General features: G+C 46.9%; 2 protein-coding genes and 1 non-coding gene across 9 annotated transcripts; 1 reads left to right on the top strand and 2 right to left on the bottom strand.

The window, feature by feature from the left end:
- The first annotated feature begins 18 nt into the window (after positions 1-18).
- On the top strand, positions 19-11,397 carry Znf692 (zinc finger protein 692). Of its 4 annotated transcripts, none has more exons than XM_032911704.1 (12): positions 19-104; positions 4,443-4,630; positions 4,850-4,881; positions 5,648-5,911; positions 6,105-6,153; positions 6,245-6,376; positions 6,657-6,875; positions 6,959-7,036; positions 7,121-7,199; positions 8,231-8,345; positions 10,732-10,831; positions 10,941-11,397. In XM_032911704.1, exons 2-12 carry the CDS (start codon positions 4,455-4,457, stop codon positions 11,284-11,286), a joined length of 1,590 nt encoding a protein of 529 aa, XP_032767595.1. In that variant the 5' UTR covers positions 19-104; positions 4,443-4,454; the 3' UTR covers positions 11,287-11,397. The 4 variants fall into 4 exon arrangements, with proteins under 4 accessions (XP_032767595.1, XP_032767594.1, XP_032767596.1 ...); XM_032911703.1 differs by lacking the exon at positions 19-104 and adding an exon at positions 3,938-4,120; XM_032911705.1 differs by lacking the exons at positions 19-104; positions 4,443-4,630; positions 4,850-4,881 and having other exon boundaries at positions 5,872-5,911; positions 6,238-6,376.
- On the bottom strand, positions 168-273 carry Trnal-caa. The gene is made up of 2 exons: positions 236-273; positions 168-213 (listed from the first exon to the last, which is right to left on the bottom strand). It is a non-coding gene; the product is annotated as a tRNA-Leu (tRNA).
- Positions 11,398-11,938: 541 nt separating the features above from the next.
- On the bottom strand, positions 11,939-27,596 carry Znf672 (zinc finger protein 672). 4 transcript variants are annotated; one of them, XM_032911710.1, is made up of 3 exons: positions 27,483-27,596; positions 16,387-16,648; positions 11,939-14,570 (listed from the first exon to the last, which is right to left on the bottom strand). In XM_032911710.1, exon 3 carries the CDS (start codon positions 14,350-14,352, stop codon positions 12,946-12,948), a length of 1,407 nt encoding a protein of 468 aa, XP_032767601.1. In that variant the 5' UTR covers positions 14,353-14,570; positions 16,387-16,648; positions 27,483-27,596; the 3' UTR covers positions 11,939-12,945. The 4 variants fall into 4 exon arrangements, with proteins under 4 accessions (XP_032767601.1, XP_032767598.1, XP_032767599.1 ...); XM_032911707.1 differs by lacking the exon at positions 27,483-27,596 and adding an exon at positions 20,275-20,368; XM_032911708.1 differs by lacking the exon at positions 27,483-27,596 and adding an exon at positions 20,275-20,363 and having other exon boundaries at positions 11,939-14,393.
- Between the last annotated feature and the right edge of the window lie 334 nt (positions 27,597-27,930).

The following is a 27,930-nucleotide window of genomic DNA, read 5'->3' as shown; positions in this document are numbered from 1 at the left end:
GTTCCGCTTGTGAATCAGCAACGAGGCAACCAGGCAATCAAGCGACTGGATGCCGGAGAGGACGCGATAACGCTGGGAACAGTGAGGAATCTTGCAGGCGAGGGGTGAGTTCCTGAGCGGAAAAAAAATAAAAAGCACACTTAAAGAGGAAAAGGCAAAAAGAGCTGTGTCAGAAGTGGGATTCGAACCCACGCCTCCATTCGGAGACCAGAACACCCGTAGGTAAGGCTTCCACCTTGAGTCTGGCGCCTTAGACCACTCGGCCATCCTGACACCCGGCGGTAGAGCTCGTCCAACTCGTACTAGTGGCTGTGCTGAGCTTGCGCTGCAGCCGACACTGTCTCTGATCTTAGGCGTAGGAACTGCTGGCTCCTTGACTCTCTTGAAGAAGATTCGAGGCCAGCGCTGGACAGAGAGTTCCACGCAGTCTCTGCCTGTAAGCTCAGAAACGCATTTCTGGGAGAGGATTGCAGCACTGAGGTCATAGAGCAGTAGCCGAGACCGCACCGTAACTCTTACTCCCCTGCAAATGCACTCAGCGTTCGGGGGACTGCGGGAGGACAGGCTGGGGGCTCTGCGTTTACTGCTCGGAGCGAGCTGAGTTAGGTGAGTGTAGCTTAAGGTGCAACCGTGGCGGTCCGACCCTGAGTGCTTTACCTTGCAAAGGGAAGGCCACGCACCGCCCTGCAGAACAGTCCTGGACCTTCCTCTGAGACCACTCGTCCTTCCCGTTTTTCGCTCTCCCCTCAACTTCTTTCTTCATCCTTTTCTCCCTTCTTCCTCCACTTAACCCCAACCTTCCCTTTGCCCTGGTGAGCTGATGAAGGAGACCATAAATACAGCTATGCAACCAGCGAGGGAAACAAACAAACAAAAACAAAAACCCAAACCGAGCAAAACAAAACACAAAGCTATGAAAGGTAGAGGGGTCAGAATTGTTGAGGAGGGCGATTTTCTTTTGATAAAACACTTCTCAAAAGTTAATATATACAGGCACGAGGTGGAAGCATTGGGATTGGTTCAGTGTTACCCTTAGCCGCGCAGTGAGTTCTGGAAACACGAGAATTCATCTCTAAAAGGAAATAAAGAAGCAAAACAACACATGATCCATGCAATCATGATATATGTTATATGAATGATGCTAAGGAAAAATATCCTGCCCTTGTTCAAATGGAGAGGAAAAGCTATTCTATTCAGATTATTGAAGAAGCAGAAACAGACCGTTTAGATGTAGCAAAGACAGCTGGGGGGTTTGTAGCCAGGGAAACGGTGGCCAGAGTGGGTGGCAAGTTCTAAAGAGCAGATGTCAAGGGTGCTAAACAAACCACACAGAATCCTTCCGAAAACCAAATCAAAGACTTAGACATCAGTGGTGAGGGATGATGAACTTGATGTACGACAACAGGCTGTCTTTCAGTGCGGGGTTGATTGAGGGACTTCTCCAGGGACTAATCAGAGAGACAGGTGGGGGCCAAGGTTCAGGCCTGGTCAAAGACAGGCCCCAGAGGAGCTTAACTAAAAGTTGGTTAATGATGGATTTGCAGGAGGTTAAAAATCACACAGAGGAGAGTTTGAAGAGATCTTAAAAAAATAGCCCACATAGCTATTATTTCATATTTATTTATATAAAAATAAATGACTGAATAAATAATGCATGATGTAAAGAAATTGCCAATGGATGGGGTAAGTTCAGGTCCCCAGTGTGATAAACCGTGACGCTTGACATTATGGCTTCTTTTGGAAGCTTTTTTCCCTGACAGAGAATAAAATCTTGTTCTCTTTTCTTTTCTTGCCTGTCTGTCTGTTTTGTCTTTTTCTTTTCTTTTCTTTTTTTTTTTTTTCTTTTCTTTCTTTCTTTTTTTTTTTTGAAACAGATCTCTCTACATATCCCTGGATGTCCTGGAACTCACTTTGTAGATGAGGCTGGCCTTGAACTCACAAGAGATCTTCCTGCCTCTACTTGAGTGCTGGGATCAAAGGTGTGGGACACTGTATCTGGTGACCATGCCTAGCTCCAGTAAACAAAATTCTTAATTAAAAAAAAAATAATTATGTGGGGTGTGTCTGTGTGAAAGTTGGTGGACACAAGTGCAGATACCCTCAGAGTCCAGGAAAGGGTGTTGGATCCCCTAGGGCTGGAGTTACAAGTGGCTGTGACCTGTTTGATGTGAAGTCTGGCAACCAGCTCTGGTTGTCCACAAGCGCAGTAAACACACTTAACTATTAATCCATTTTTTTCAAGTCTTATGAAGATAAGTCTTTTTAAATTTCACTTGATTGGTTGATTGAGTCATGGTCTCACTATATAGCCCTGGGCAGCTTAGAACTTGATATGTAGATCAGGCTGGCCTGGAACGCATATGAATCCTTTTACCTCTGCCTCTTAGGTGCTGTGATTAAGGTGTGCACCACCAGCTGTGGTGATCATCTTTAAAAATAAAAATTACTTTGTGTGTATTTATCTTGTGTGAATATGTGTACCATGCCATGTTTGTGGAGACCCGAGGACAACTTTGTGGGGACCATTTGCCCCTTCCACCCTTGTGGTGGGTTCTAGGGATTAAATGGAGGCCCCAGACTTGCTCAGCAAGGGCCTTTCTCTGATGAGATACCTCAACAGCCTACGGTGACTGACCTATTGTATGCTGAAACATAGTTTCCCCAAACATCCATGTTCTAACTACTGGAATATGTGAAACTTGCTTTTTGTAGCAAACACTTTGCAGATATAATTGTTTGAGGTGTTGAAATGGGGGGTAATCCTTTGGGTTACTCAAGTGAATTATGTACTTGAAAAAGGAAGAGGAAGGCTTGCACTAAAATGAGGCCATGTGGCTATGGAGTCAGAAGCTGATGTGATATGGCCAGAAGTCACGGAATGCTAGTTATCATTGGAAGATAGAAAAGGCAACGAGAAGATTTTTTCTTAGAGCTCTCACTAGACATGTAGCCCTGTTTAGCACTTTGGTGCTGACCTTTTGACTCCAAAACTGAAAGGGAGTAAATTTCTGCTGTTTTGAGTTGTCAAGTTTGTAGTGATTTGCTACAGAAAACAGTCAATAGTGCAAGTGGCTTGGAGTGAGGTTTGAGCCCCCAGGATGTTCACTGTTGACATCCTTGTGCCAGGCACTACAGTAAATTCTTTATATGCATGAAGTGTATTAACCGAGTTAACCATGGAGAGTCAACTGGGCAGTCAAAGGAGTTTGGAATCCCAAAAGGGTAGCCAGAAGCATCAATCAATAGGCAATCTAATTATACCACCCCCAAAGAGCATATCTAAAAGACAGGCTTGCCGGGGACCTGAGCCTCGTACATTCCATCTTTTGATAATACAGAAGGATCTAAGAGAGAAGAGGAGCCCACAAAGAGGCAGGAAACCGGGAGTAGACAAAGTCTGAGAGTGAAGCTGAGAAGAAAGTGAGATGAATGTGTGGCAGAGGAGGAGAGAGCTACACTCTTTTTCATTCTAGGGCAGAGAGGCAACAGAATTGGTCACTTCATTTAGCAACAGAGAGATGTAGGCCTGTACTGTATCCCAGCACTTTAAAAGTGGAGGCAGGAGTTCAAGGTTACCTTGGCTACATAGTGAATTGGAGACCAGCTTGAATTACATGAGACCTTGTCTCAAGCAAGTCAAAAAACAAAAAAGTGCCATTGGCAAGCGCCGTTGCGGTCACTTGATGGAAATAACTCCAGTGTGCACAAAGTCTAGACATCTTGTGTGGATGGTAACAGGTTATGAGCTGCAGCTGGAAGGGTGGTCTAGCAGTTCAGAAAGGGCTCTAGTTGGCTTCAGCTGGCGGATGCTGCAGCTAGCGTTTGCTTGGTGGCAACTGAGAGCCAGAAATGTTAACAGAAGGAGCGGTGTGAGGACCAGAGCTAACTACAATTCCCGGTAGGCTTTGCACGGGGGCTCCCGGCGCGCAGGCGCAGGCAGCTGTCTTCCCGCTCCAAGTGCAGGCCGCAGCCTCCCAACGCCGAGGGGGACGGTTTCCTCTTAAAGGAGAAACAGCGGCGGTGCGCGCGGTGGGCCCCGGCCCTTCTGTGGCTTTCGAGCCCGCACGCGGGTCCGGGAGGCGCAGGCGCAGTCTGGGCAAAGGCGGGTTGGGGAGTGCAGGTAAGACCCCACGAGGGTTGGCCCTGTGCCTTGGCAGTGCTGGGTGGGCTTCCCCTGCATGGGAGGCAGTGAGAAGGCCGAGGCGCGGCTGCCTGCAGACCTGGCCGCCTCCAGACAAGGAGTGCAAGTTTCCAGTCGAGGTCTTTTCCCTTGCCTGCAACCCTTGTGCTCCAAGTGTCCACTCTGGCTCTAAGAAGGGGTGGCTGGATCCGAGAGCCGCGAGCGCTGCGGAGCCACTATGGTCTGGTCCCCATTCATTGAAGACAGAGGGGGGGCTGTGTCTGTCCCGAACGCCCGGACGACAGCACGTTCCCCCCCGCAGGCCCGGGCGCACATGGCCTCTCCGGTGGCAGACGCATCCCGCCGGCGGCGGGAGAAGCGCAGGCAGCTGGACGCGCGCCGCAGCAAGTGCCGCATTCGGCTGGGCGGCCACATGGAACAGTGGTGCCTCCTCAAGGAGCGGCTGGGGTTCTCCCTGCACTCGCAGCTCGCCAAGTTCCTGTTGGACCGGTTAGGGGCCGAGAGGGACTGGGGCGGGCACCGAAGCACAGCCCTAAGCCGGTTCCTACTGCCTTGGGTTTCCTGTTTGGGCAGGGTGGGCCTGTTCCTCCCCTCACAGCCCCAGCGAATGGGAGGTCTGTAGGGTTGGCCGCTTAAATGTGTGACTGACAGGACAGAGGGTGGCTGGCTTCCTAGGCTCTGAGCTGACACCAAGCTCTTCTTTGGCAGGTACACTTCTTCAGGCTGTGTCCTCTGTGCAGGTAGGTAAAAGATGTTAACAGGTAGTGGCGGCTCCCAGAAACTTATGCCCCAAGAGAACTGGATCAGAAGCCCTTACTGGGCTTGGGAAGAGGACAAGCCTGAAATAAGCTTGCTGCAATGCAGCGGCCTTTGGGAAGGGGGCTTTGTCTTAGGACCTTTGGGTGTGTGTGTCCAGGCTCTAAACAAAAACAAAACAACAAACAAACAACTGTGTATCTAGGATGAAAACAAAAACAAGACCCCACAAATCCTCAGGGGTTGAAGCGATGTCTGGGTAGTGTGCTGCTCTTGCAGAGGACCCAAATGCCTTCCTAGCACTCATGGCAGGGGGCTCACGACTATGACTCCAGCTGCATGGAGATCCAACACCCCTGGCCTCCAGGAGCCCTGCACTCATGTGCACACATCCACTCAAAGATACATTAAGCTAATTAAAAATAAAATATTTTTAGAAGAATGCCTAAAAAAAAAAGAGATGACTCAGCAGTTAAGAGCACTGACTGTTCTTCCCAAGGTTCAGTTCCCCACAACCACATGGTGGCTCACGACCATCTGTAGTGAAATCTTATGCACTCTTCTGGTGTGTTTGAAGACAGCTATAGTGTACTCATATAAATAAAATAAATAAATCTTAAAAAAATGATTAGAAGAAAAAAAAAAAAAAAAAAACAAAAAAAAAAAAAAACAAGTGATGTTTAGATGGCCTGAATGGTTTTCTGGGTGAAGGGTTTCCATCCTTGCATGACTGCCTCATCTTATCTCCAGGTCCAGAGCCTGTACCTCAAAAGGGTCTGCAGTATCTGGTGCTCCTGTCTCATACACACAGTCGGGAATGCAGCCTAGTGCCTGGGCTTCGTGGGCCTGGAGGTGGAGATGGGGAGCTTGTGTGGGAGTGCTCAGCAGGCCACACGTTCTCCTGGGAACCTTCTTTGACTCCTACACCTTCAGAAGTGCCTAAGCAGGCCCCTCTTACACACACTACTGAGAGAACCTGGTGCTCAGAGGCCAGGAGGAAGCAGGAAGCTGAAGGTGAGTGACTGAAGAAGTGCTGTGGAGAAAGAAAAACACCTTCCGACCTTTTCTTTTCAGACTGGTTTATAAAAATCATCTTTTAATCTGTTAATAAGAATACATTTGTGAAAAGTACTACCAAGCAAACCAGGATGCCTTTGGGAAGATCTTTGAGTATAGGCCTCCTCTTATGACCTTCTTGTGCCAACAGGCTTGGAATGTGAGCAGCGAGAGAGGACTCAAGAAACCAGGCTCTCCAGGTGAGGGCAGGAAGTGAGGGACAGGACAGACCTGCACAGGGAGTGGGCGTGAGGTGGCAGTTTCTCAGGTTTGTCTTTCTTGAGCTTGCAGGAGAGTAGAGCCTCCATTGGAGATGGACCCATCCGTAGGAGAGGATCAGGTTGTGGAAGAGGAGGAGGAGGAGGAGGAAGAAGAGCTGCTCAGTGATGCCAGCCCATGGACCTACAGCTCCTCCCCAGATGAGCCAGTTGGGATTGAGGGAGGATGTGGAACAGATTGAGAGAGGGAGGAGGCAGCGGGTCACAGACTTCAGAGATGTGCTAGCTAGAGGGATGGTCTTGTTGCACGGTGGGCAGGACAGATGCTGAGGAAAGTGAACTTTAGCCTTTAAATTGGGAATGTGGAAAGGGATAAACTAAGTCTCTGGGGGAGGCTAAGAGTAAGAGAGTGGGTTGTGGGAGTTGGAATTTTTCTACTTAGGGGTTAGAGGTGACTAATGCTCTCCTCCTGCTTCTCTTTCCAGCAGTGAACCAGATGTCCCTAGGCCACCTCCATCCCCTGTTACCCACACACCTAAGGAGGGAGAGATCCCGCCAGTACCTGCAACTCTGCCCACTCCTTGTGCTGTTCTTGCCTCTTTGGGTTCTACAGCTGCTCTGACATCAGATACTGAGGTGCAGCTGGAACTCAGCAGGACCTCTCAGGTGCCTGCAGAGCTGCAAATGACTGAGTCTCTGGACAGGTAACCCGATGGCTGAAACAGGGCAGGGGTGTCCTGGGATGTGTCACCCTTGAGGCCCTTGGCTCCTTCTTTGCTACCCATAGCCCTGGGAGTCAGGCCCAGTCTGCTCCGAATCCGACTTGTGATGAGGATACTGCCCAGATTGGGCTCAGGAGAATTAGGTAGGACTGGGGAGATGGGACTCTGGGGAGGGTCAGGAGTGAGGCAGAGCAGATAGGAATCCTGCTCCCATTCTCCTCCCCTAGGAAAGCCGCCAAGAGAGAGCTGATGCCCTGTGACTTCCCTGGCTGTGGAAGGATCTTCTCCAACCGGCAGTATTTGAATGTGAGGGACACAGGTTGAGGCCTGTGTGGCCACTGGGGTTGGGGTGGAAGCTGGGGGAAAGACACCCCGGGCTGAGGTGTAAATGTAGCTCAGTTATAGTGCAATTGTCTAGCGTGTGCAAGGCAACACATACAGCCTTTATAGAAGGAAAGGCTCATGTTTCACAGTTATTAAGGGCTTCTGACCTCAAGTGTAGGGAGGGCCAGAGGGATGGTAAAGTGTAGGTGGTCAGGGTACACCTAAGAAGAGCATCAGCAGGTCAGACGAGCCATTTATGTAGAGACTGCAGCAGTTGCTCTAGCTAACCGTGGAAACAGGATTAGAATGCAGGAGCCATCCGGGACCACCCATAATCCATGATGTGACCAGATCACATAAGAAGGGCTTATTCACTGGGAAGTTCATGTACTGTACTGCCAGGTAGTGTAGCTCAGTGGTAGAGCACTTATCTGTCATATGCCAGGTTCTGGATCAGAACCCCAAACTGAAAAAAGAAAATAGAAAAATAGTCAAGAAACCCCAAAAGAACCCCTTTTTCCTCAACAGTGCTCTACTTTGAGAGCCTCTGAGGCCTATGTATTCCCAAAGCAGATTTAGGGGAAAACCCCACACTGGTATGTATGTATTAATAGCTGTAGCAAGAGACTGAGGCACATACTAATATGGGTTATCATGCTCACATAAACCATATTCTGTCCCTGATGGACAAGGTTGGATAAATGACGAGTGTTACTTGGAGTGACATTTTATACAGGGACCTCGGTGGACATTGCATTGATGGTGTTCGAGGAAGTGAGTGGGTGGGCATTCAGTGGGGCCAGGTGAGGGCAGTTAATGGTCAGGGTGGTAGGATAGCTGTGCTTCTTAGAGCATAGGTGAGGATGCGGCCAGAATGGTGACCCAGACGGTGATAGAACTGTGGTGGAGAAACACAGGTGGATGAGGAACCTGCCTACTCACCCAGTTCCAGCCAGTCTCCCTGGGAAGGCAGCCATCCTTTTGCCTCTTCTCTATTGTCACCCACTTCCTAGCACCACAAGAAGTACCAGCATATCCACCAGAAGTCGTTTTGCTGCCCTGAGCCGGCTTGTGGGAAGTCCTTCAACTTTAAAAAGCACCTGAAGGAGCATGTGAAACTACACAGCGGTGCGTGGTGGGATGCCCCTCCAGCCGCCCTGGGGAGGACCCGAATCCTTTGGTCCCTGTGCACCTTAAAAGTCCTTGCCTGCCTGAGGTTGTTACTAGGTTCTTGGTAGCCTGACCCTAGTGAAATGCCTACTCCATGTAGGGGCCATGAAGAGATGGGAAAGCAGGGGAGAGTGGAGAGCAGGAAGGACAAGTTGCTTATGTGGTTAAAAAAAAAAAAAGCCTTGCAGGCAAAACCCTTGTGAAGTGAGGAATGTAGGGCAATACATGTGTGAAGCATCTACGTGATCCATGATCCATCAATGGGAAGGAGGCCTCCAAGATCACAGTAAGGATGATGTGGTTTCTCCTTTGAGATGAGACCCTTGTGAGGTCTTCTAAGGTGGACAGATAGCTGACTTTCAGAGATGGTTTTAGCAGCTATGGAGGAGAGTTGGGGAGTAGAGAAGGGGGTATACTGATGTGATGACTGGGGCTTGCCGCTTAGAGTTGGTGAGCAATGGTTGAGCCTTTTAGCAAGTTAAAATGGCTGTGTGCAAAGGATGAATGAGCCACAGGTGAGACACAGGTGGGGGGCGGGGTGAGGGGTGAGATACTCAGAAGATTCCAGGCTGGGCAGTTGGATAAAAAGTGATGAGTCCCTGAAAGCAAGGAAGGGGTCACCAGGTAGGAATTTGGGTTAATACATGTTAATTAGTGTCAAGGTTCGAGTATGGGCTTTATAGATTGAGCAGATATCTGCCATTAGCATGTGGGTAGTGTTTGGAGCCATGGGGCTGGGGAATGCCTGCACGGGGATGGGGGGGGTGAGGGAGGGAGAGATTGATGTGGTGCTCTTAGAGAGCAGGCCTGGGGGAAAGAGAGAAAGGCAAAGAAAGTGGTACTTGAGGAGGCAAGTGTAGAAAATGCTCCAGGAAGGAAGTAGGACAGGTTGACAAGAGCTGCAGGCCAGATGGGGGACCAGATAACATGACAGTGTGATGAGCTCTGCCGTGGGGATGACACAGCCACAGTGGTGTGGGTTCAAGGCAAGCCTAGCTGAGGAAGTGGGAGATGCTGTAGTTTTGCTTTGCCGATGAGACGACAAGGAGTAATGTCTTAGGTGGAAAGCTAAAAGCTTAAGGTGCAGACTAGGAAGGGAAGGCTTACTGTCACCAGGGTGGGTGGAGTTTGATGAGAAAGAGATGAGAGACATGGTGGAGACATCCACATATTCATATATATGGGCAGGAGAACTTAACTGGTGGATCTGGGGCAAAGAAAGCTGTGCTGGAGATGCCAGAGACAGCCAGGACTCTGGACAGTGGGCATTGCAGAGCCTGTCAGTGGGAGGGAAGACCATGGGGAGAATTGAGTACCCATGCCTATCTTCTAGCAGGCCAGGAGATATGTTTGTCCTGAGATCGGCTTTTCCCTGGCTAGTCCTGCTAAGGGGCATGATAATGTGAATGAAGTCCATAAAGGCAGTTGTGAAAATGGAGCTGAAGGGGAAGGGGCTATGAGGAGATAGTAGGGATGATGGGTGATGGCCTGCAATCATCAGATTGTCACAGCACAAAAAGGCAGGAGGTCCTGGTTGGAGCCTGGCAGCACAGTACTTGGTAGTGATACCCGAGCAGAGTTGGGGGAATAAAGTGATGAGGAGATGGGTACAGTGGTGCTGAATGACAGCAAAGCGGCTGGCAGGTATAGAGGACTTGATGGCAGAGCTTGTGGTGTGAGGGGGAGTGGATGGAGAGGAAGAGTCTGCAGATGTGTTACATGATGACCAGATCTTCAGAGAGCTGCTGAGAGTCTGAAGGGTACCAGGAGAAGGTTTCTGCTGTAGGCCTTAGGTTTAGTGGCATAGGAGAAACCACAGCAGCCTGAGAGCTGTTGCAAGGATGCATGGTAGCAAGTGCTGTTGGATCTAGGAAGTTCAGTAAAAGGAGAGAGAATCCCGGCCACTTGCAGACATGGCACTTGTGGCTGGTGGACCATGCACCTGGATGGAGGAGTCTTGGGGGTGGGTGGGGAGGGTAATCATTGAGGCTTGTTACTGAAACTCTAACTTCTGACTCTAGGCTTATGTGTGGCTGCAACTTGGTACTTCCTATCCACACAAGGCTCTAGGTCTCCATTACTCCTTTGACAGAGACCCAGTTCAAGGCCCCAGATAGGGGACTGTGTATGCCTGTGCCCCAGGAGCTAGAGACAAAAAGTGACAAGAATGCAGTTTTGGATGCCCCATTGTCTATCTCACCCAATTTTAGGATCAATGAGGTACAGGAGGTCCATATGCCTATTAGGACCCAAGACTCCTGAACCCCAGTACTGACATCAGCTATTGGGAGTTGTGGGCCAAAGTCTGAAGACAGGTAACTGAGTATCCTTTGTGTGCCTACAGATGCCAGGGACTACATCTGTGAATTCTGTGCCCGATCTTTCCGCACTAGCAGCAACCTTGTCATCCACAGACGAATCCACACGGGAGAGAAGCCCCTGCAGTGAGTGCCAGGGGCCATGGAGGGAGTGATTATCTGGCAGCCAGGGAGTGGGCAGCAGAACCTCCAGGGAGGTGAAGGTGAACCGAGGCTCCTTCCTCTTTGGCTCCAGGTGTGAGATATGTGGATTTACTTGCCGCCAGAAGGCCTCCCTAAACTGGCACCGACGCAAGCATGCAGAGACTGCAGCTGCCCTGCGCTTCCCCTGTGAATTCTGTGGCAAGCGCTTCGAGAAGCCAGACAGTGTGGTAGCTCACTGTAGCAAAAGCCACCCAGCCCTGCTCCCAGTACAGGAGTCACCTGGCTCTTTGGGGTCTAGTCCCAGCATTTCTGCCCCTGAACCCCTGCAATCTCCCGAGGGGGCTAGCTTCTCTACCTCTTATGACTCTAATCCTGCCCCCTCAACATCCATCTCTTCACCTGGGGTGCCAGACCCCAGGAACACAGAGAAAAGTTAGGTGGTGGTTCCCAGGGACTAGGATATTTGAGTGCATTTGAGGGTAGGGCATCACTGGGCTCCAGATACCAGGCTTTAGCCTTTAAGGAAATAAATATTTTACACAAGTGTATGCTGTGGTGCTCCAGATAGAAGAATCTGGAAGTCTTTTGAAAACAGGTTAGTGTATGCCAGAATGTAGCAGAAGCTGACCCACTCACATGCCCAGTTTCTTCTAGACTCGCTCTTACAGACCTTCCCTGTAGAGTGTAACATCTGCCTGGACCTAGGTGCAGGCTAGACAAGGAGGCAGATGATCCTGTCCTGTCTAGCATTTGCCTCTGGTTAGGCCCTGCAGTTTGGCCTTCTGGTATAGAACTGAGCTCACAGGAAAATAGCTAGTTAGTCTACAATGGATGGATTTTTTTGAGATAATTGGATTGTGGATCATGACTTGTCAATGGGTTAATCCTTTGATAAGTTCATAGCTAAAGGCTATTGGGCAGTGAGGCCACAGTGTCTGGGGAAGTGCTTTTGAAGAGTAATCTTCCCTGTATCCTTCCTATATGTCCTTTCCCCAGAGTAGGCAGCTTATGTCTTTCTGATTTGGTTCAGGCTCAGTTAAGTGGAGCCAGTTGACATCGGAGTGACACTATTGAAACCATGAGCCAAAATAAACCTTTAAGTTGATTTTCTTAGGCATTTTGTCACAGCAATGAAGAAACCATCACCAAAAGGGAAGAGAACTTGGAACTCATTTTGACAAAGGGGCTCTTGGTGTCACAAACCCAAGCAAGTAACAATATCACCAGCTATAAGCAGTCATTGATCAATTCCAGGCTTTGCATCTTGCTATTGCCCAGGACTTCAGGTAACTTTTCTTGGGCTTTGAAGCTTCATCTGGAAATATTTTGTTTCACACAGTATCACTGGGCTTTATGGACCCAGTCTTCTGGGTCCCAAGATAAACATTTCCTACCTGGCTAGAGGAAGCTGTCCTCAGAACCATTTATTGAGAAAAGAATTTTACACTGTGTGTGTGTACATGTACCACAGTATGTATGTGGATTCAAAGGATCGAATTCAGGTTGTCTGCAGGTACCTTTACCTGCCTAACCATCTTGCTGGGCTCTAGAGGCATCTTGTCAAAGGATATATGGATGGCTAAGCTGAAGACCCTGCCTACTTACATGTATGCTGGTTACCTCTGCAAGGGAGAAACTTGCCACAGATCTTGGTCCTTTAATGAAGGGAGCTATTCCATTCTCCCATACTGCTTGTATGTTAACCTCTGCAACTATGTCTCAAAGCAAGAGAAAGCAGTAGAGATTAACAGGCAGAAAAGAAGAGACCTGACTGACCAAATATGTTGCCTGAAGAGGCAGGCAATAAGGATAGCTAGAGCTCAGGCCTACATAATAGAGAGTAGAGTGGCAGGAACAGAACACAAGCACCTGGGCTGTCTTGCATAGGGCTGTGATGTCGGTTCCCTGACTCTTAGTACTCAGAGTTGGGGAATACAAGGATGGATGATAGAAGAGTTGGTGGGGATTTCCATCTAGAGACAAGGCAAGCTAGGTGAACGGCTAGCAACAATGCAATAATAGCAGGTCTGGCTTTCCAAACCATCTGAGCTTTTCTTCGGGACTGAATGTGCACCCAGCCACCTTCTGGAGCCCTCTTAACAAGTTTCCTGAAACGTGGATACTAAGAGCCCTGATTTCTCCTGTTCTGTTGGCCCTGTGAGAGTGAGAGAAGGACCTATTGTCATCTCAGTGACTACAGTGGTGGTGGTAGTAGCTGCCATTGCAGCTGCTCGAGCCCTTCTGTGGGACCGCTGGTGCTGTGATAGTGACCGGCCATGGCTAAAGAATTTGCCACACTCTGTGCACTCCGCTGTCCGCTCACCTAGGTGTGTCTTTCTGTGCAGTGCAAGCTTGGAGGCAACACTGAACGACTTGCCACACTCTGGGCACTTGTGTGGTTTATGGCCTGCATGGTTTCGTAAATGTACATTGAGGTTGGAAATGCAGGTGAATCGCTTGCCACACAGCTCACAGTGGTAGGGCTTTTCCCCTGTGTGTGTGCGCAGGTGTTTGGTGAGGTCCGAGCGGTCTGTGAAGCCCCGGCCACACTCTGGGCACGGGAAGGGCCTCTCCCCTGTGTGGCTGCGCTGGTGCACTACAAGATCATATCGCTGTCCAAAGCCCTTGCCACAAGTGGCGCATATGTGCGGTCGTTCACCCTGGTGGCTGCGCTGGTGACGCAGCAGTGTGGAGCTCTCGCTGAAACAGCGTCCGCAGTCGTTACAAGCATATGGTTTCTCCCCAGTGTGTGTTCGCTGGTGCCGTACAAGTGTGGCACTTTCTAAGAAGCCCTTGCCACACTCAGGGCACTTGAAAGGCTTTTCCCCAGAGTGCCTCTGGAGGTGTCTTGTGAGTGTGGAACTCTTGCTGAAGCTCTTACCACACACGCCACATCGATGGGCCTCGGCGCCAGGGTCACTGAGGCTGGGGACCACATGGATGCGGGAATGGTTCCGCAGCCCTGCACTGCTATGGAAGGCCCGTGGGCACTGTGTACAGTGATAGAGTGTGCTGGGAGAAGGGGCAGTGGCAATGGTGGTCTCAGGGGGGTGTGCTCGTGCCAGGTGGAAAGGAAGAGCGCTCTGCCGAAAAGAGCGGGCACACAGAGGGCAGCGGTGGGGTTTCTCAGGTGGGTGCTGGCGAACCCGATGCAGCAGCAGTGCAGAGACATGAGGGAAGCGACGGCCACAGAGGCGGCAAGGGCAGGTGGGGCTGCGCCTTCGGTGTGTCCCCAGGTGCAGATCCAGCAGGCTGCTGTGACTGAAGCTCTGGCCACACTCACTGCAGATATAGAGGGTCTGGCCAGCATGGGTCCACCTGTGCACACGTAGGTCTGCAGCTCGAGCACAGCGTTCGCCACACTCTAAACAGCGGAAACGCTTATCACCACCATGGGCACGTTCGTGCCTCAGCAGCACTGCACTATACTGAAAGCTCTTGCCACACACACTGCAGGAATAAGGTCTTTCCCGGGTTGCAGCCACACCAGGTGCTGTGAACATGGTGTCTGTCTTTCTCAGTCAATAATTTGTAGTTTTAAAGCCTGGAAAGTAGCAAAGGGGAAAGGCGGTGGCCTTGAAAACTGCTCTTCAGATTCTTGGGTTTCTTCTTTCAAGAGCATATACCCTGGCTGTTCAAAAGGCAGGCTACAGCTGGGCTCATTATTGTGATCCCTGCAGGGAAGTCACCCCGAGTTCAGCACTGACAGCAACAACTTTGGCTGGGGACACAGAAAAGGCACCTTGAATTCTCTAGGTCTGTAATATATTAGCCAGTCTAGCTCTCAAGAGAGGAAACCCACATGAGTCCCAGAAATTCAGAGGGGTGTCTCTGAAGTGCCTGGAAAGGCAAGAGGGACACATCAGGCAGGTATGGATTCCAAGGTGCTTATGTGTTTCTTTGTTAGAACTAGGAACCCTCAACATTGCTGGAGAGGCCAAGAGAGAAGTGCCTGACCTTTTTTTTTTTTTTTTTTTTTTTTGGATGTAATTTAAGTCCCTAGGGAATTAACTTGCTATCCCTCCTTGGCCATCTCCTAATGTATCACAGGTGGGAATCCTTTATCTATCAGAAAATAGGGTCTGACACATATGCCGATCCAATGGGTGACACAGCTACACTGATCTAAGGACCATACCTCATACTGGGTATCCTGGGCTTGTGATAGATCCCAGGCCCTGAGGGAGTCATCACTAATAAAGTTAACCAGGTAAGAGATCAGTCAGCCTTTGTTTTTATAGCCATGGCACATCACACACCTAGTGAAGTATGCTCTCAGATCATCATGAAAACAAAACAAAATGGCAATAGTCATATTTTTTTTTTTTTTTTTGTTCTTTTTTTCGGAGATGGGGACCGAACCCAGGGCCTTGCGCTTCCTAGGTAAGCGCTCTACCACTGAGCTAAATCCCCAGCCCCAATAGTCATATTCTTGTGGGAAATGAAAATGTTTCATGCCCAGCACATTGACTGAAGAAGAACCTTTGTCTGGGCTTCTACCTTCTGTATGTAAGTGGAAGCAAGTGGATGAAACCCATGGCTAACAGTAAACTTGAGGTGTGAGCTTAGGATCTGTTCATCCATGTCCACCAGGGATATGCACCTTTGGTACCTTTTTTCTGGATGAAGGACAGATTTTCTTCTTCTGTTTTTTTGTTTTTTTTTTTTTTTTTTTTTGTTTTTTTAAATTTTGAGACAGGGTCTATTTATGTAGTATTGGCCGTCTTGGAACTCATTCTGTAGACCAGGCTGGTCTCAAACTAAAAAAATGTACCTGCCTTTGCCTCCTGAGTGCTGGGATTACAGGCATGCACTACCATGTCCAGAGACCCACTTGTCTCTGAGTGCTAGGATTAAAAGCACACCCAGCCAGAGGAAAGTATTTCTGAAATGGTATTTTCAAATACTAAAACCAAGGGAGAATAGAGGCATGAGTTACAATTTGCTACTCATCTTAACTGTGATACTACTCTACTTTTTATGTGTTTCTCCCAACCCCATTCTGGACTGTTTTAAATCCCAGACATCTTATTTAAAGTTGATTTTTCAAACCCTGCTAAGCAGAGGCACCTTTGCAACCCAAGAGCTGACTTTAGAGTAGTTAGCTCTGAATTCTCAGGGGTAGCTTTCTATTTTTAACTTAATTTTAATATTTATCTTATTTTTATGTGTATGCATATGTTCTCTGTAAGGATATATGCACAAGAGTACAGGTAGGCACCCACAGAGACTAGAATGGGGCATCAGATCCTCTGGAACTGGAGTTACAGGCAGTTCTGAGCTACCTGAAGTGATTGGGAACTGAACTTGGATCCTATGCAAGTACAGTATGTACTGTTATCTGCTGAGTCACCTCTCCAGCCCCTTAATTTTATTTTTGAGTCATGGTCTCATTTTGTTGCCTTGGCTTGCTTTGAACTCACAGAGAACTGCCTGCCTCTACCTTCCAAGTGCTGATTGTTTAAGGATTGTTTGCCTTCATGAAACTAAAACCCAGTGGCTGATTTCAAATGCATAAGAGCAATGGTCTGACTCACCTGAGGTAGTGGGAGGCTGGCATCTCTCAGCCCATGCTTCTGGGAGCTCACCTTCTTCGAGGCCAGTGCTTCCCAGGGAACTTGCCCAAGGAGAGTAACCCAAAGGCATAACAAGTATGCGCATATAAAAGGCAAGTAAGGTCAGATCTCATCTCTTCCTAGAACAGAATGTAGGGTGCAAGCTTGCTGCTTGGCTTTTTCATGTCTCTTCCTTACCTCACCCCATTACATTGGCAAATAGGTCCATGCCTGGGGTAGAAACCTGGAAAAAAAAATATAATGTTTAGAACACTTAGAAATCATCCTAAATATTATCACTCCGAGAGTGAATCTTGAAGTGTTATATAACCACTATATTTTAGTGTGGCAAAAGGTTAAAGGGTAATTACATGGGATAAGCACCAGGTCCTGACTGTTGAATACTTTACTATTTTAGCATCTTTCACGCATACTTTATTACAACAGCAAGTCAGTATTAAGATGAACCACAATTCAGTACATTTATTAACAATCAATTGTGCAAATCCAGTCAGCTTCTCTCTGGGTGTCTGTTCTGCCATACCAGTATTTGTTGGGTAGGATGAGAAGCTCAAGTAGGGGTCAGAGGATATCCATCTTGAAGCCAGAGTTAGGTAAACTTGTTTACCAAGTAGGAATGAAAGTGATCATAACTGCCTGGAGCTGTGCTTTCTAAAAGCTAAATGTAGCAGCTAAGCATTTGGAAGTGCTGTGATGCTCAAATGCACTTACTTATTTAAACGTTTTAGCATGAGAATGATAAGCCAAACACCTCATCAACAGAGTTTAGGGGGTAGGGATGACTTAGGCTGTTTTCTAGTATGCACAAGGCCCTGGATGCAATCCCTAGCATTACATACACACACATAAAAACTTAATATGATAAATATGGTTAACATTTTATTTCTACTGGAGCAATCACACAGATACCTTCCAAGTTCTGAAACAACTTAGAGGATTATTAGTCTACCTCAGGGGCCCCAAGAGGGCTGCTCTTGGAACAAAGTTGCTGAATTCATCTGAGAACTTTACTAAGCTTGGAGGGCCATTCCCCGAATCTCTCCAGGCTCTAGTTTCCTAACCATCCCTTCCAAAGGATATGACTCACTTTTCTAGAAAACAGGTCCCTGTGATGCCCATCTAGGAGACCTTGTTGGAACTTGGGCTGTGACTGCAACACTTCCTCATTGCTAATCTGAGTAAGCCATCGCTACTGTCATGAGCATCAACACATGACTCTACATATTTGGGTGACCCTTTTATGATCCAACAGTCCTTTGAGGTGGTGGCTGTCCTTTACCTCTCCCGTCTCCCATGTAACCTGAGGGTCCTTAAGGACTTGTCTAGTTATACTGAAAGCATGCAGGTGTGTCTACTGACAAGAAAGATGGCTGGACTTGCATGTTCTTCAGGTCCTGGAGATTCAGCTTGTGTGTGCTACATTAATCTTAAGTCCCTTGCCCAGTAAATGGAACTTAAATGAGGGGACAGGAACTTGGAGGTAGGAATGAGGAGTGTGGCTCTCCAGGGAAAGTGACTTTTCTGTTGGATTCTTCCTAACTCTAGGAAGCTAAGAGATGCTATTGTCCCTGAGATTCTATGACCCCTGAAATCAGGTAGAGTTCTTTCTGGATAGTATGTGAGTAGAAAGATTTATGACCAGCATGCCATATTGAGGAAGCTGGCAGGAGTAGGAGTGATAACTGCCTCCACCTCAAGAACTGTGTCTGATGGTGATTCAAATACAAATCAAACGTTTTCATTCCACAAAGATTGTGAAATCTGTGAAAGGGTAGAAATTAGTGTGTAGGGAAAAGAAGATTCACACAGCAAGAGCTTATCTTCTATCCTTCTGGGCAAGACTGAAGTACAGAATGGCCAGGAATCCTGGAGCAGAAAAAACATGGAAGAATGGACTACAATCTCTCTAGGCCTTGCAATGAGTTGGGCATAACATACTCTACACTGTAGGGAATGATGTATAATCATGTGTCAGTTAACAACCCTGAAAATGCGGACCTGTCATTGTGACTATCACAGAAATTACTTACATAAACTCAGTTATGACATTACAGGTGATCGAATCTTATGGGATCACCAACATACAAACAGACTAAAATGCTGCTTTGTGGTAAGTGGCTGTGTTAGCTCTTTCAAATCTGTTCTCTATGGTTCCATCCACCAAATACATTATATATAATTTGCCCTGGATAACTGAGTTAGGATCACAACCTGGGAAAGCCACACTATGCTGAAGATTCTGTGGAGTGGTTAGAACATGCTTGGTTATGAACACTTGGAATGCTGCAGATGGAGGGCCTGAATCATCCTGTGTCCTTTCCAGACCTATAAAAGCCTTTTCCCACCCACCTCTGCATCTGATCTGAGAACCTTAAGAGTATCAATTCAGGAGACTTATCTTCTACTTACTCAGCACTAAGTATGTCTAGATAGCATCTAAAGCCTATAGCATGGGCTGGTAAGATTTTAAGAGAGCTTGCTGTTCTTGCAAAGGACCAAACTTTGGTTGATTCTCAGCACCAATGTAGGACATACCTGCAACTGCAGCTCCATGGGACCTGTTGCTTTCTTCTGACCTCTGTGGTTGAGTGCACTCATACACATGCCCAAACACATACACATAAATAAATCTTAAACCAAAACCAGGTCTCCTACCCCTTTTGTTGGCAGGGTTTTCTCATCTGCTACCTGTACTTTAGGTCATAGTTTCTTTGGAGACAAGGTCTCAAGCTGTCCTCAATCTTGCTACCTGAATTACCACAGCTAATAACATGATAGAGGAATTTGTTCCTTAAGATTTTGTTTATAAAAACAAAACACAACACCCAAAAAGCTCTTCCAAAGATCACCTTCCTGTCTACCCAGTCTCATCTCACAGCACTCAAGCATCTGAGGCAGGAAGTCTGGTAGAGGTGATAAATTTATCTTGGATATCTTTATCTTTAATTATCTTAACAGTCATTTATCTCACATCTCTGTATCTAACAGTCTTTTGTACCACCAGGTAAAACTTTTGGAAGACATTAACTTAAACCACTAACCTCCACTAACCTGAAAGCTAAGACTATAATTACATAGGTATACCAGGCACTCCCCCCACCCCCCAATTCTGCTGCAGCCTGCACACATCTCACATTACTTTGGGGGAGCTTCATTTTATGTTGACAAACCTGCTTAGAGGAACCAGAAAGGCAAGCATCCAAATTCTAGTTCTTCCATGACTAATTGTGTGACCTTGAGAACTTAGGCTGCCTGTACCTGCAGCCTGGGATAACTCAATACAGGAAACCATAACAGTTTTCTATGAAAAGAGAAAGGTCAAAGCAGTCATAAACCTGAGAACTGAAGTTATTCGGTACTTGCGATTTACTCTGCAGGGCCGCCCTTATTTAGGCAGACCCCGAGTCAGGGGCATAACTTACTGGACGACTTCCATTACACTACAGCCTGCCAGATCTTTCTGGCTTTCTCGCTCCGCCCCAAGAATCCTTTCCCACCGCGAAGGCACGCACACGCCGGCCTGCCTTAGTCACAGGCAGGCGCCGGCGCCCGAATGACGCGAGACTGTGGGGCGCTGAGGCCAGACGGCGCGCAGCACACGCTTCCCCGGGGTCTCCTGAAGCTGTCACTACAGGCCGGAGGCTGTCATCGCCCCTTGACCCACTCAGTCAGGCGGGCGACTTCCCGGCTGCGCGGCCGGACAGCACCGCCGGCCTGGAGCAACCTGCGCAAGCGCAGTGGCCCGCCGCCCTCCCGTCGGGGGTCCCTCGACCCGGGGTTGAGGGGAGACGGCGGCCGCTGAGGGCCGCGGCCCCGCCCGCCCTGCCTTGAGGCCCTCAGCCCCCTCACCAGTTGCCGGAGGGCCGCTCCGAGCCGCGTTCACCTCAACGCGTTGCGGACAGCGCTAGGCTCAGCGCGCGGAGGAAGGGGCGGGTGCAGTGCAGGGCGGGCCCAGAAGGCAGCACGCTGATTGGCTCACTCTGTCAGCGGGGGTCACCACAGCCGTCGCTGGTTGCTGTGGCACCGAGCCTGCGCAAGCGTACTATTGACCTGCCCTGGCGGAGGGCGGAGTTAACATGGTGAGCCCACAGTGTCACTGGCCAGGCTTAGCTAACCTGCTTCGGGTGTCCACGCGTGGGCCCCTTTCTGCCACTCAGAGCAAAGGGCCGCGAGCCCAGTGCCACCTTGAGTCGAGTCAGGGCCGTAGCAGGCTACTTGAGGGAGACCAGTGGCACTCATTCGTCAAATTAGTGTCTTTCTATACAGTGAGGTCAGACCGGATGCTCACTGTCTTGATTAATCTTCCCCATAGATTAATGACCTGTCCAGGTTCACTGCCACGGACAGCGACAGTCTTGTTCTGCTGACCAGCTCCCAACCTTTCAGAGCAAGGGTTTCCAACTATCTCCTGCAGTTTAGAACGCCCAACTCAAAACCAGAAACCTGCTGGTGAGCAGCTCAGTTGACAGTCGACTGTTGGACTAGCCGAGACCCGGAATTTACTAGTACCACACGAAACATTGGTGGTACGCAGACTAGATAATCCAAATACTCCAGAAGTGAATGCATTCGCATCGGGAGCAGGAATTCAAGGTTATCCCGTGCCTCCGCAATTCCTAGCCAGCATAGATCCTGAGACTGTATTGTTTAGTTTTGTCAATTAGGATATCAAAACACCTGAGAATACAGTCTCAAAGAGAATTATATGGGTTGAGTTGACCCGTGGTTAACCTGGGATACATTTTTATAATTGGGTTAAGTGAGGTGGAAGGCCCGCCCATTCCGAATGTGGGAGGTACCATTTCATGGATTAGGCTCTGCACTGTTCCAGTGTTTGGAGGCGATTGAGAGAGAGCATGCGTCCATTTGCTCCTTGTTCATGACTATGGATGCGGAGCAACCACTTGTCCTAAGTTTCTGCTGCTGAGACTCCTCCGCAGTAATTAATGGACTATAACCTAGAGTTGTAGGCTAAAATAAGTCTTGCTCCATTTAGTCAGGGTGTTTTACTACAGCAACCGACATGAAACTACCTGTTAAGACCGTTGTTGAAGCAACAAAAGTGTAACTTTATAATACACACTGAGAACTGACAGTGCCTTCAAGTTACTTTTAAAAAAATTTATTCACTTTACATCACAATTATCAGCCCCTCTCCTCCCAGAACCCCCTTCACACAGATCCTCCCCCATCCTTCCTCCCCTTCTCCTGAGCAACTTATTTTGTAACAACTTCACAGTTGTTTACTTTTTAGATGACAACAGATTGATATGTCACACAGATGTATATGTATGTACATGTAGGTTCAGCTTTATGGTGGTTTCCCGGGTGTTATTTTCTAGGGGCAGACAGTGAAACCGGCACCACCAGATGTTACATGTGGTTGTGGTGATGAGTAAAAGACAGTGATTACTGAGCTGCTAACCTGTCATTTGCAGAACAGGTAGGCTTTGTTTTGAGACAGGGTCTCACTATGCAGCCCTGGCTGGCCTGGAATTTGCTACATACACTGGGGTGGCTCCAAACTCAGAGATCCACTTGCCTCTGCCTCCCAGTGTTGGGACTAAAGGTGTGACCACCATGCCCTGCAATTAAGATACCTATTATCTGATGATTAAAGGCATTTCCACACCTCAGTCCAAACCCACACATTGCCTGCTGGGTTTTAGGTCCTCCATGTTGTACAGGCAGCTGAGATATTTAAGGACCCAAACCTTGCTTTTTATTTTCCTGTCAATTAATTTTCATAATAAAAGTAAATATAGCTCCTTGTTTATTATTTTCATCTTATCATGGTTTCCAGCCTCAAAAGAAAACACAGCCTTGGGACTGTGAAGATATTAGTTTATAGAGGCTCTTATGTACAGACCTTACAGCCTGAGTTTGAGTCCCAGATCTTACAAGGTATCAGCAGAGAATCATCTCTTAAAAGTTGTCCTCCAATCTCCATACATGTGTACACACAGCAAAATAAATAAGAATTAAACAGAACTCCAGAGACAAATTACACATGAAGGGTAGTTATTCAGTGAAAAGTGGACAGCTGACTATATTTTTGTGAAGGTACTCTGCTTAATTTGCAGGGAATTCATGCAAGGTTTCTAAGACTATGACTCGAAAGGCATTAAATTAGGTGTTTCTCAAGGATTGTGTTGTGACAGAAGTGGAAAACTTCATTTTGTATACCTTCCTTGTCTCTTCTCAGTTACTACATCACCTGCCAATCTTCAAATGGAATGCAGAGTGCAATCTGACATTCAAGTTAAAGAAACGATTTGATTGTGTCTGATTCATAGGTCCTATCTTCCTAGAGACACTTATTCTTTAACTTATGGTCACACCTTATTGATGTCAGCAGCTACATTTGAGCAACTATTTTCAAGAATGAAGCACAGTTAGTGTAAAATTAGAACCAAAACCTTATGAGCACCTGAGAACTGAAGATACTTCACTGAATCAGATATTTATGTATTGGGTCTATCCCACTAGTTTTGTTACCTTCTTTAATTTTTAAATAAAAAAAAAATCATACTTTAATTATTAGTGACTATAAACCTGGGACCTGTTGCATAATTAGAATTATTATGCAAAATGTTTTTGCTTATATATGCTAGCAGATATCATCAAAATTATATATGAACACCTACCCTTTTTGTTAGTGTTTTGTATTTACTGGCCCAAAATGATAGTTCTTCATCTACTGTGGACCAGAGAAGATAAAAGGTTAGATTCTGGCTGTAGAGCATGCTGAGTGGAGCAGGGCAAGAGTTCTAGAAAGTGGAGTGGGTAAAGATTTTGGGAGTTAACAAATCATGGAATCTCTCTCAATAGGATGAGAAGTGAATGCAGACCCTTACAAATGCTAGGCAAAGACTATCACAGAGCTACAAGCTCAACTTTCTATAAGCTTTTACTGGTGCCGCTGTGTCTGCACATGGCTAGGTAATAGAATATAAATAGAACATCACATGTCCCATCTCATACCCAGGAGAAAGGCAGAACCAGAGGCATCATGTGAGTCCTAGAATGTCGGCTTGCTGTTACTACTGTGTAAGGGCAGAGTCCAGTTTTATTCATCATGCTACTACATCACTAGGTTTCCCATTATATGTTTCGATTTTGGTTCCACATACAAAGCAAGTTGGCCTCCTGCCTCTAGTTCTTTTCCAAATAACTTCACAGTGGTCAGCTGACAGTTTTCCCATGGTAGAAAGAACCAAGTACAGCGAAGTGAAATATAATCTAGAACTAGAACAGAAAGATAGGATTAATTAAGTCCTGAATTGCAGACCTCAGTTTTTTACAGAATGAAGATTTTAATTAAGCTCAAGTTATTAATGGAAAGGCATATCAAAATAGATTTCAGGAAATTAAAGAAAATAAGCAAGTAACACCATTACAAATAAACATCAACAAGTGATTCTAATGGCTCTGTAACTATCTTTGAAATTAAGGCAGTCATCTTTTTTGGAAAGATTAACTATGTCTATGTGCATGAGTGCATTGAGTCCCCTAAAGCTGCAGTTACAGGAAATTGTGAGCTTCTTCCCACGGACTGCTAGGAACTCAATCATGTTCTCTGGAAGCACAGCGTGCTACTCTTAATTGCTGAGCCGTTTCTCCAGATCTTAGATAGTAATCTTACTAAGGTAATGGCAATGCTTAGAAAGGGTAAGCAAGAGGGTCACAGCAGTCCTAGGCCCGGAGTACAGTAGCGCATCTAAAAACTGCCCGGCCTGCTACTGCTCCACATCCAGTGCCTCTTCTGCGTCTGGCCTGATACTGCCATGCTCTCTGTCTTTAATGCTTTCAAAGATAACTTTTTAGTTAAAAAAAGTATGCATACATGTGTGCAGCACATGCAGGCAGTGCCTGAGGAGACCAGAAAAGGGAGATGGATCCCTTAGAACCCACGCTACAGAAGATTGTGTGCTGGAAATTGAAGTCAGGTCCTCAAATAGCAAATCAGGTTGTCAGGCTTGTACAGCAACTCCACTGAGCCTCTTACCTCTCTCACCAGGATCTTTGCTTTCATGTTTTATTTTCTCACAACCCTAAACTATCTTCATCGAGAACTAGTTTTGGTTTGTTTTTTTCTTTTTGCTCAGGCCTGTAATCCCAGCACTCGACTAGAGAGATGGATCTCAAGTTCCAGGATAGCCAGAGCTATACATGAGCCTGTCTCAACAAAAAAAAAAAAAAACAAAAACAAAACAAAAAACCCCACCCCAAATAAAAAGGTTTTAAAACTATTAATTATAAAATTAATAATTATTATTTAATTAATTATAAGTAACAATAAGTAGGTTTTTGGGGGTTGGAGAAATGGCTCAATGGAAAGAGTACTTGCTCCTGCAGAGGACCTGGATTTGGTACCCAGTACCCACATGATGGTTCAAAACATCCCTAACTCAGTTCTCGAAGGCACTATGTCTCCTTTTAACCTCTAAGGGTACAGACATGCATGTGGTACACATACACACATGCAGGCAAAACACTCAGACACCTAAACAAATCTAAAACTAAGAATTTTAAAACTAAAATTTCCAACTTTTGCAGTGCTATGGACTGAACTCAGAACCTTGCACATATAGACAAGTTCTGAGCTGTATTCCCACCCTCCATTTTAAATTTTTAACTTCTTTTTCTGTTTTGGAGACGGTATCGCACAGTTGCCTAGTGTGACACTTTTCCTGCCTTACTCTCCTTAAGTGATGGGATAACAGGTGTGTACCACTAACCTAGTTCTTTCTTTTTACATCAGTGTATGTGCGCATGTGTGCTGAATCACAGTAGCCAGCCCTCTCCTTCCACCACTTGGGTTCCAGAGATCCAACTTGGGCTGTCTGATTTGGCAGAAGGTGCCTTTTAATTGTTGAACAATCTCCCCAGTCTATCCCTTTTTATATTGTTATTTCTGAAGGTGTGTTTATGGGGGGGTGGTTAAATGAAGGGCCTCAGGCATGCTAAGCAAACCTCCATCAGTGGACTAAATCCCCAACCTTTAAGTAGTTTATTCACAGGGTTAGAATGGAAGGGGAGAACTAAGAACTGAAGAACTCATGGTGCCTAATGTTTCCATCCAAACTCCTGTACTAAGAGATTAACAAATCCTATCAGAGTTTCTAGAACCAATGGTCTTGTTCCTAGGATGACCCAGCCCCATGCTACATGGAAACTGAGAAAGCTAAGCATTGCCAGGAGAAAGTACTGTGTATTTTGAGCAACTCCAGGGAATAACCTCCTTTTCTTAGAGCACTTACTAAAAAGGGCCTACAAATTTGACTCCTTCCTTTATCCCTTTAAGGTAGTGTATGTATTCTTCCTTTCAGGAGTGCCCTTCTCAAGACGCCAAGGGCCATACATCTTTGCAATGCAGTCATTAGGAAAAACAGGGCCTTCATGTCCTAGTCTTGGAGAAACAAAAAAAGATTCTTTGGTCTAACTTTTGCTATGTCTATCAGTACACTATCTTGTTAAACCTAGTTTTAATGAAGAACTTTGTGAAGTGAGTTTACCAAGACCATTCCTCTATCAATCAGGCATGTCAGACTCCCAATACACAAGCCTTCCAGGACTGTCTTCCACAAAAATCTAGTTAGGTTGGCTTAGCCAGCCCCCTTTACCCTACTTTTCCCTTATATCAAAGTTTCATCCACTATCCCCCCAACACTGATCTTTGGTTATAAATTTTCCTCATGTCTATACTCTAGTTCGAGTTCAATCTCTCCCCCACTGTACGGGCTCCTATATCTAGCTGTACAATCCTTTATACCAGGGTTCTTAACCTGTAGCTTGTGACCCTTTGAGGGAGGGGGTCACATACCATACCTGAATATCAGATATTTCCATTATAATTCATAACAGTAGGAAAATTAGTTATGAAGTAGCAATGAAATAATTTTGCAGTTAGGAACTGTATTTTAAAGGGTCGCAGAAGTAGGAAGTTGAAAACCACTGTTTATACAGTCTTCCTTATTGTTCTTTGACAATCCACAGAATATTTTTTAACATAACTGCTAACTAGAAACATGCTGGCTTTATAGCATCGGCAGTTGAAGCCTGCTTCTCTGGCATTGCCTCCCTGGCATAACTGTAGCCATTTTGCTTCATGCCTGCCAGCCACCTCATATTTGCTGACCCTGAAATTAGCTTGATGGCTGACACAGAGAATAGTTTGGCTCAGATCCAGGTCTAGTTGAGCATATATCTTGTTATGTTCAGAGGTTTGTTATATTTTTGAGGACCTTTTTTTCTTGCAAATTCTCCAATCGTAGCCTTTACTCAGAGCCAAGCAAAGATAAAGATCAGCTTGAACTGTTATGTCTAAACTACTTTGAAACAAATTGGAAAAAGGCCAATCACCCTATTGCCATCCCCGCACACGCTTGTCATTATGGTTTTCTGCCTATATAATCTGACCCTGAACAACGTTCATGATCCTAGCGTCAGTTCCGGAGCCTAAGCTGCTTCTATCGGCCTTGGGGTGTGTGTTCAATAAACTATCCCTGTCTTGAGATTAATGTTCCTGTGGATTTTGGGGCGATTCCTGAACCCTGTGATCAGCTCTGGAATTCCTTTCACTTCAGACTATGGAACCCCGTTTTCCTCCATTCTCATTCCTGTAAAACACCTAAAGGCCCCTACACAAATAGGAACGCAGCAATTGACTAAACAGAATCTTTTCTTCACTGCTTTACTAAACATGGATTATGTTCGACAGAACCCAATGGGAAGAGAATTTGGCTCAGATAACGTGCTTCATCTACAGGGAAAAGCCCCGAGGCCGTTAGACATTTGTACCAAGCAAGCACCTCACCCTGCAGGTCTGCCCATGGCCTCGGTCCGTTTTGCATTGCCATACATAGCACTGACATCCAGACCACCCATTAATGGAATAGGAGTGATACACTGGGCGAAGTTCAAGCCTCCTCCTCTTGGAAAGTGAGCTAACAGTGAGATCCTAAGCATTCACGGCCGTAGCCGTCGCCCCGTAAGGCCTGCTACTTAGCCAGAGAGATGGCGCCCGCTGCAAGTCTCGGGAAAGGTTCACCCACCTGTAGTGACCTAGAGTCCGCCGGCTTCATTGAACCGGGGGGTAAAAATCACCTTTGATAAACGACTTTTTGTTTCTGTTAGTAATACCCAGAACGGAGAGCTGAGACGGCCCAAACCGGAAGCCACGTCACTTCCGGTTCATCAGGCAGTGAATGTTCACAGCCCCGCCCTTGTTCCTTATGCAAAGATGGCTGCTCTCTTGTACGACACTCTTGCTAGCATTTCTCGAATTTGGAGGGACTATCGATCTCCATCACCTGCTGTTGTTCTCTTCAGAAACTCATACGCATGCATTCATTTCACTTAGGCTTGGTTGTCGGGTGAACTGGAAGCTAGGAAAGGCGACGTTGGACATAGAGTGGTGCCATCTTGTACGGACGCTGAAAGCTAGCACGCCGAGCGTTGCACTTACATCGGGCAATATTTATCAGAGAGGAAGGGAGAAAA

The sequence above is a fragment of the Rattus rattus genome, chromosome 9, assembly GCF_011064425.1.
Source record: "Rattus rattus isolate New Zealand chromosome 9, Rrattus_CSIRO_v1, whole genome shotgun sequence".
Taxonomy (NCBI): domain Eukaryota; kingdom Metazoa; phylum Chordata; class Mammalia; order Rodentia; family Muridae; genus Rattus; species Rattus rattus.
Note: the sequence above shows the minus strand (reverse complement) of the source record. Positions and strands in the feature narration are given on the sequence as shown.

Coding starts and splice junctions, on each gene's coding strand:
- Znf692 (XM_032911704.1), top strand. CDS start 4,455: ATGGCCTCTCCGGTGGCAGACGCATCCCGCCGGCGGCGGGAGAAGCGC. Junction 7,200..8,230: donor CCAACCGGCAGTATTTGAAT/GTGAGGGACACA, acceptor CCCACTTCCTAG/CACCACAAGAAGTACCAGCA. Junction 8,346..10,731: donor GCATGTGAAACTACACAGCG/GTGCGTGGTGGG, acceptor GTGTGCCTACAG/ATGCCAGGGACTACATCTGT.
- Znf672 (XM_032911710.1), bottom strand. CDS start 14,352: ATGTTCACAGCACCTGGTGTGGCTGCAACCCGGGAAAGACCTTATTCC.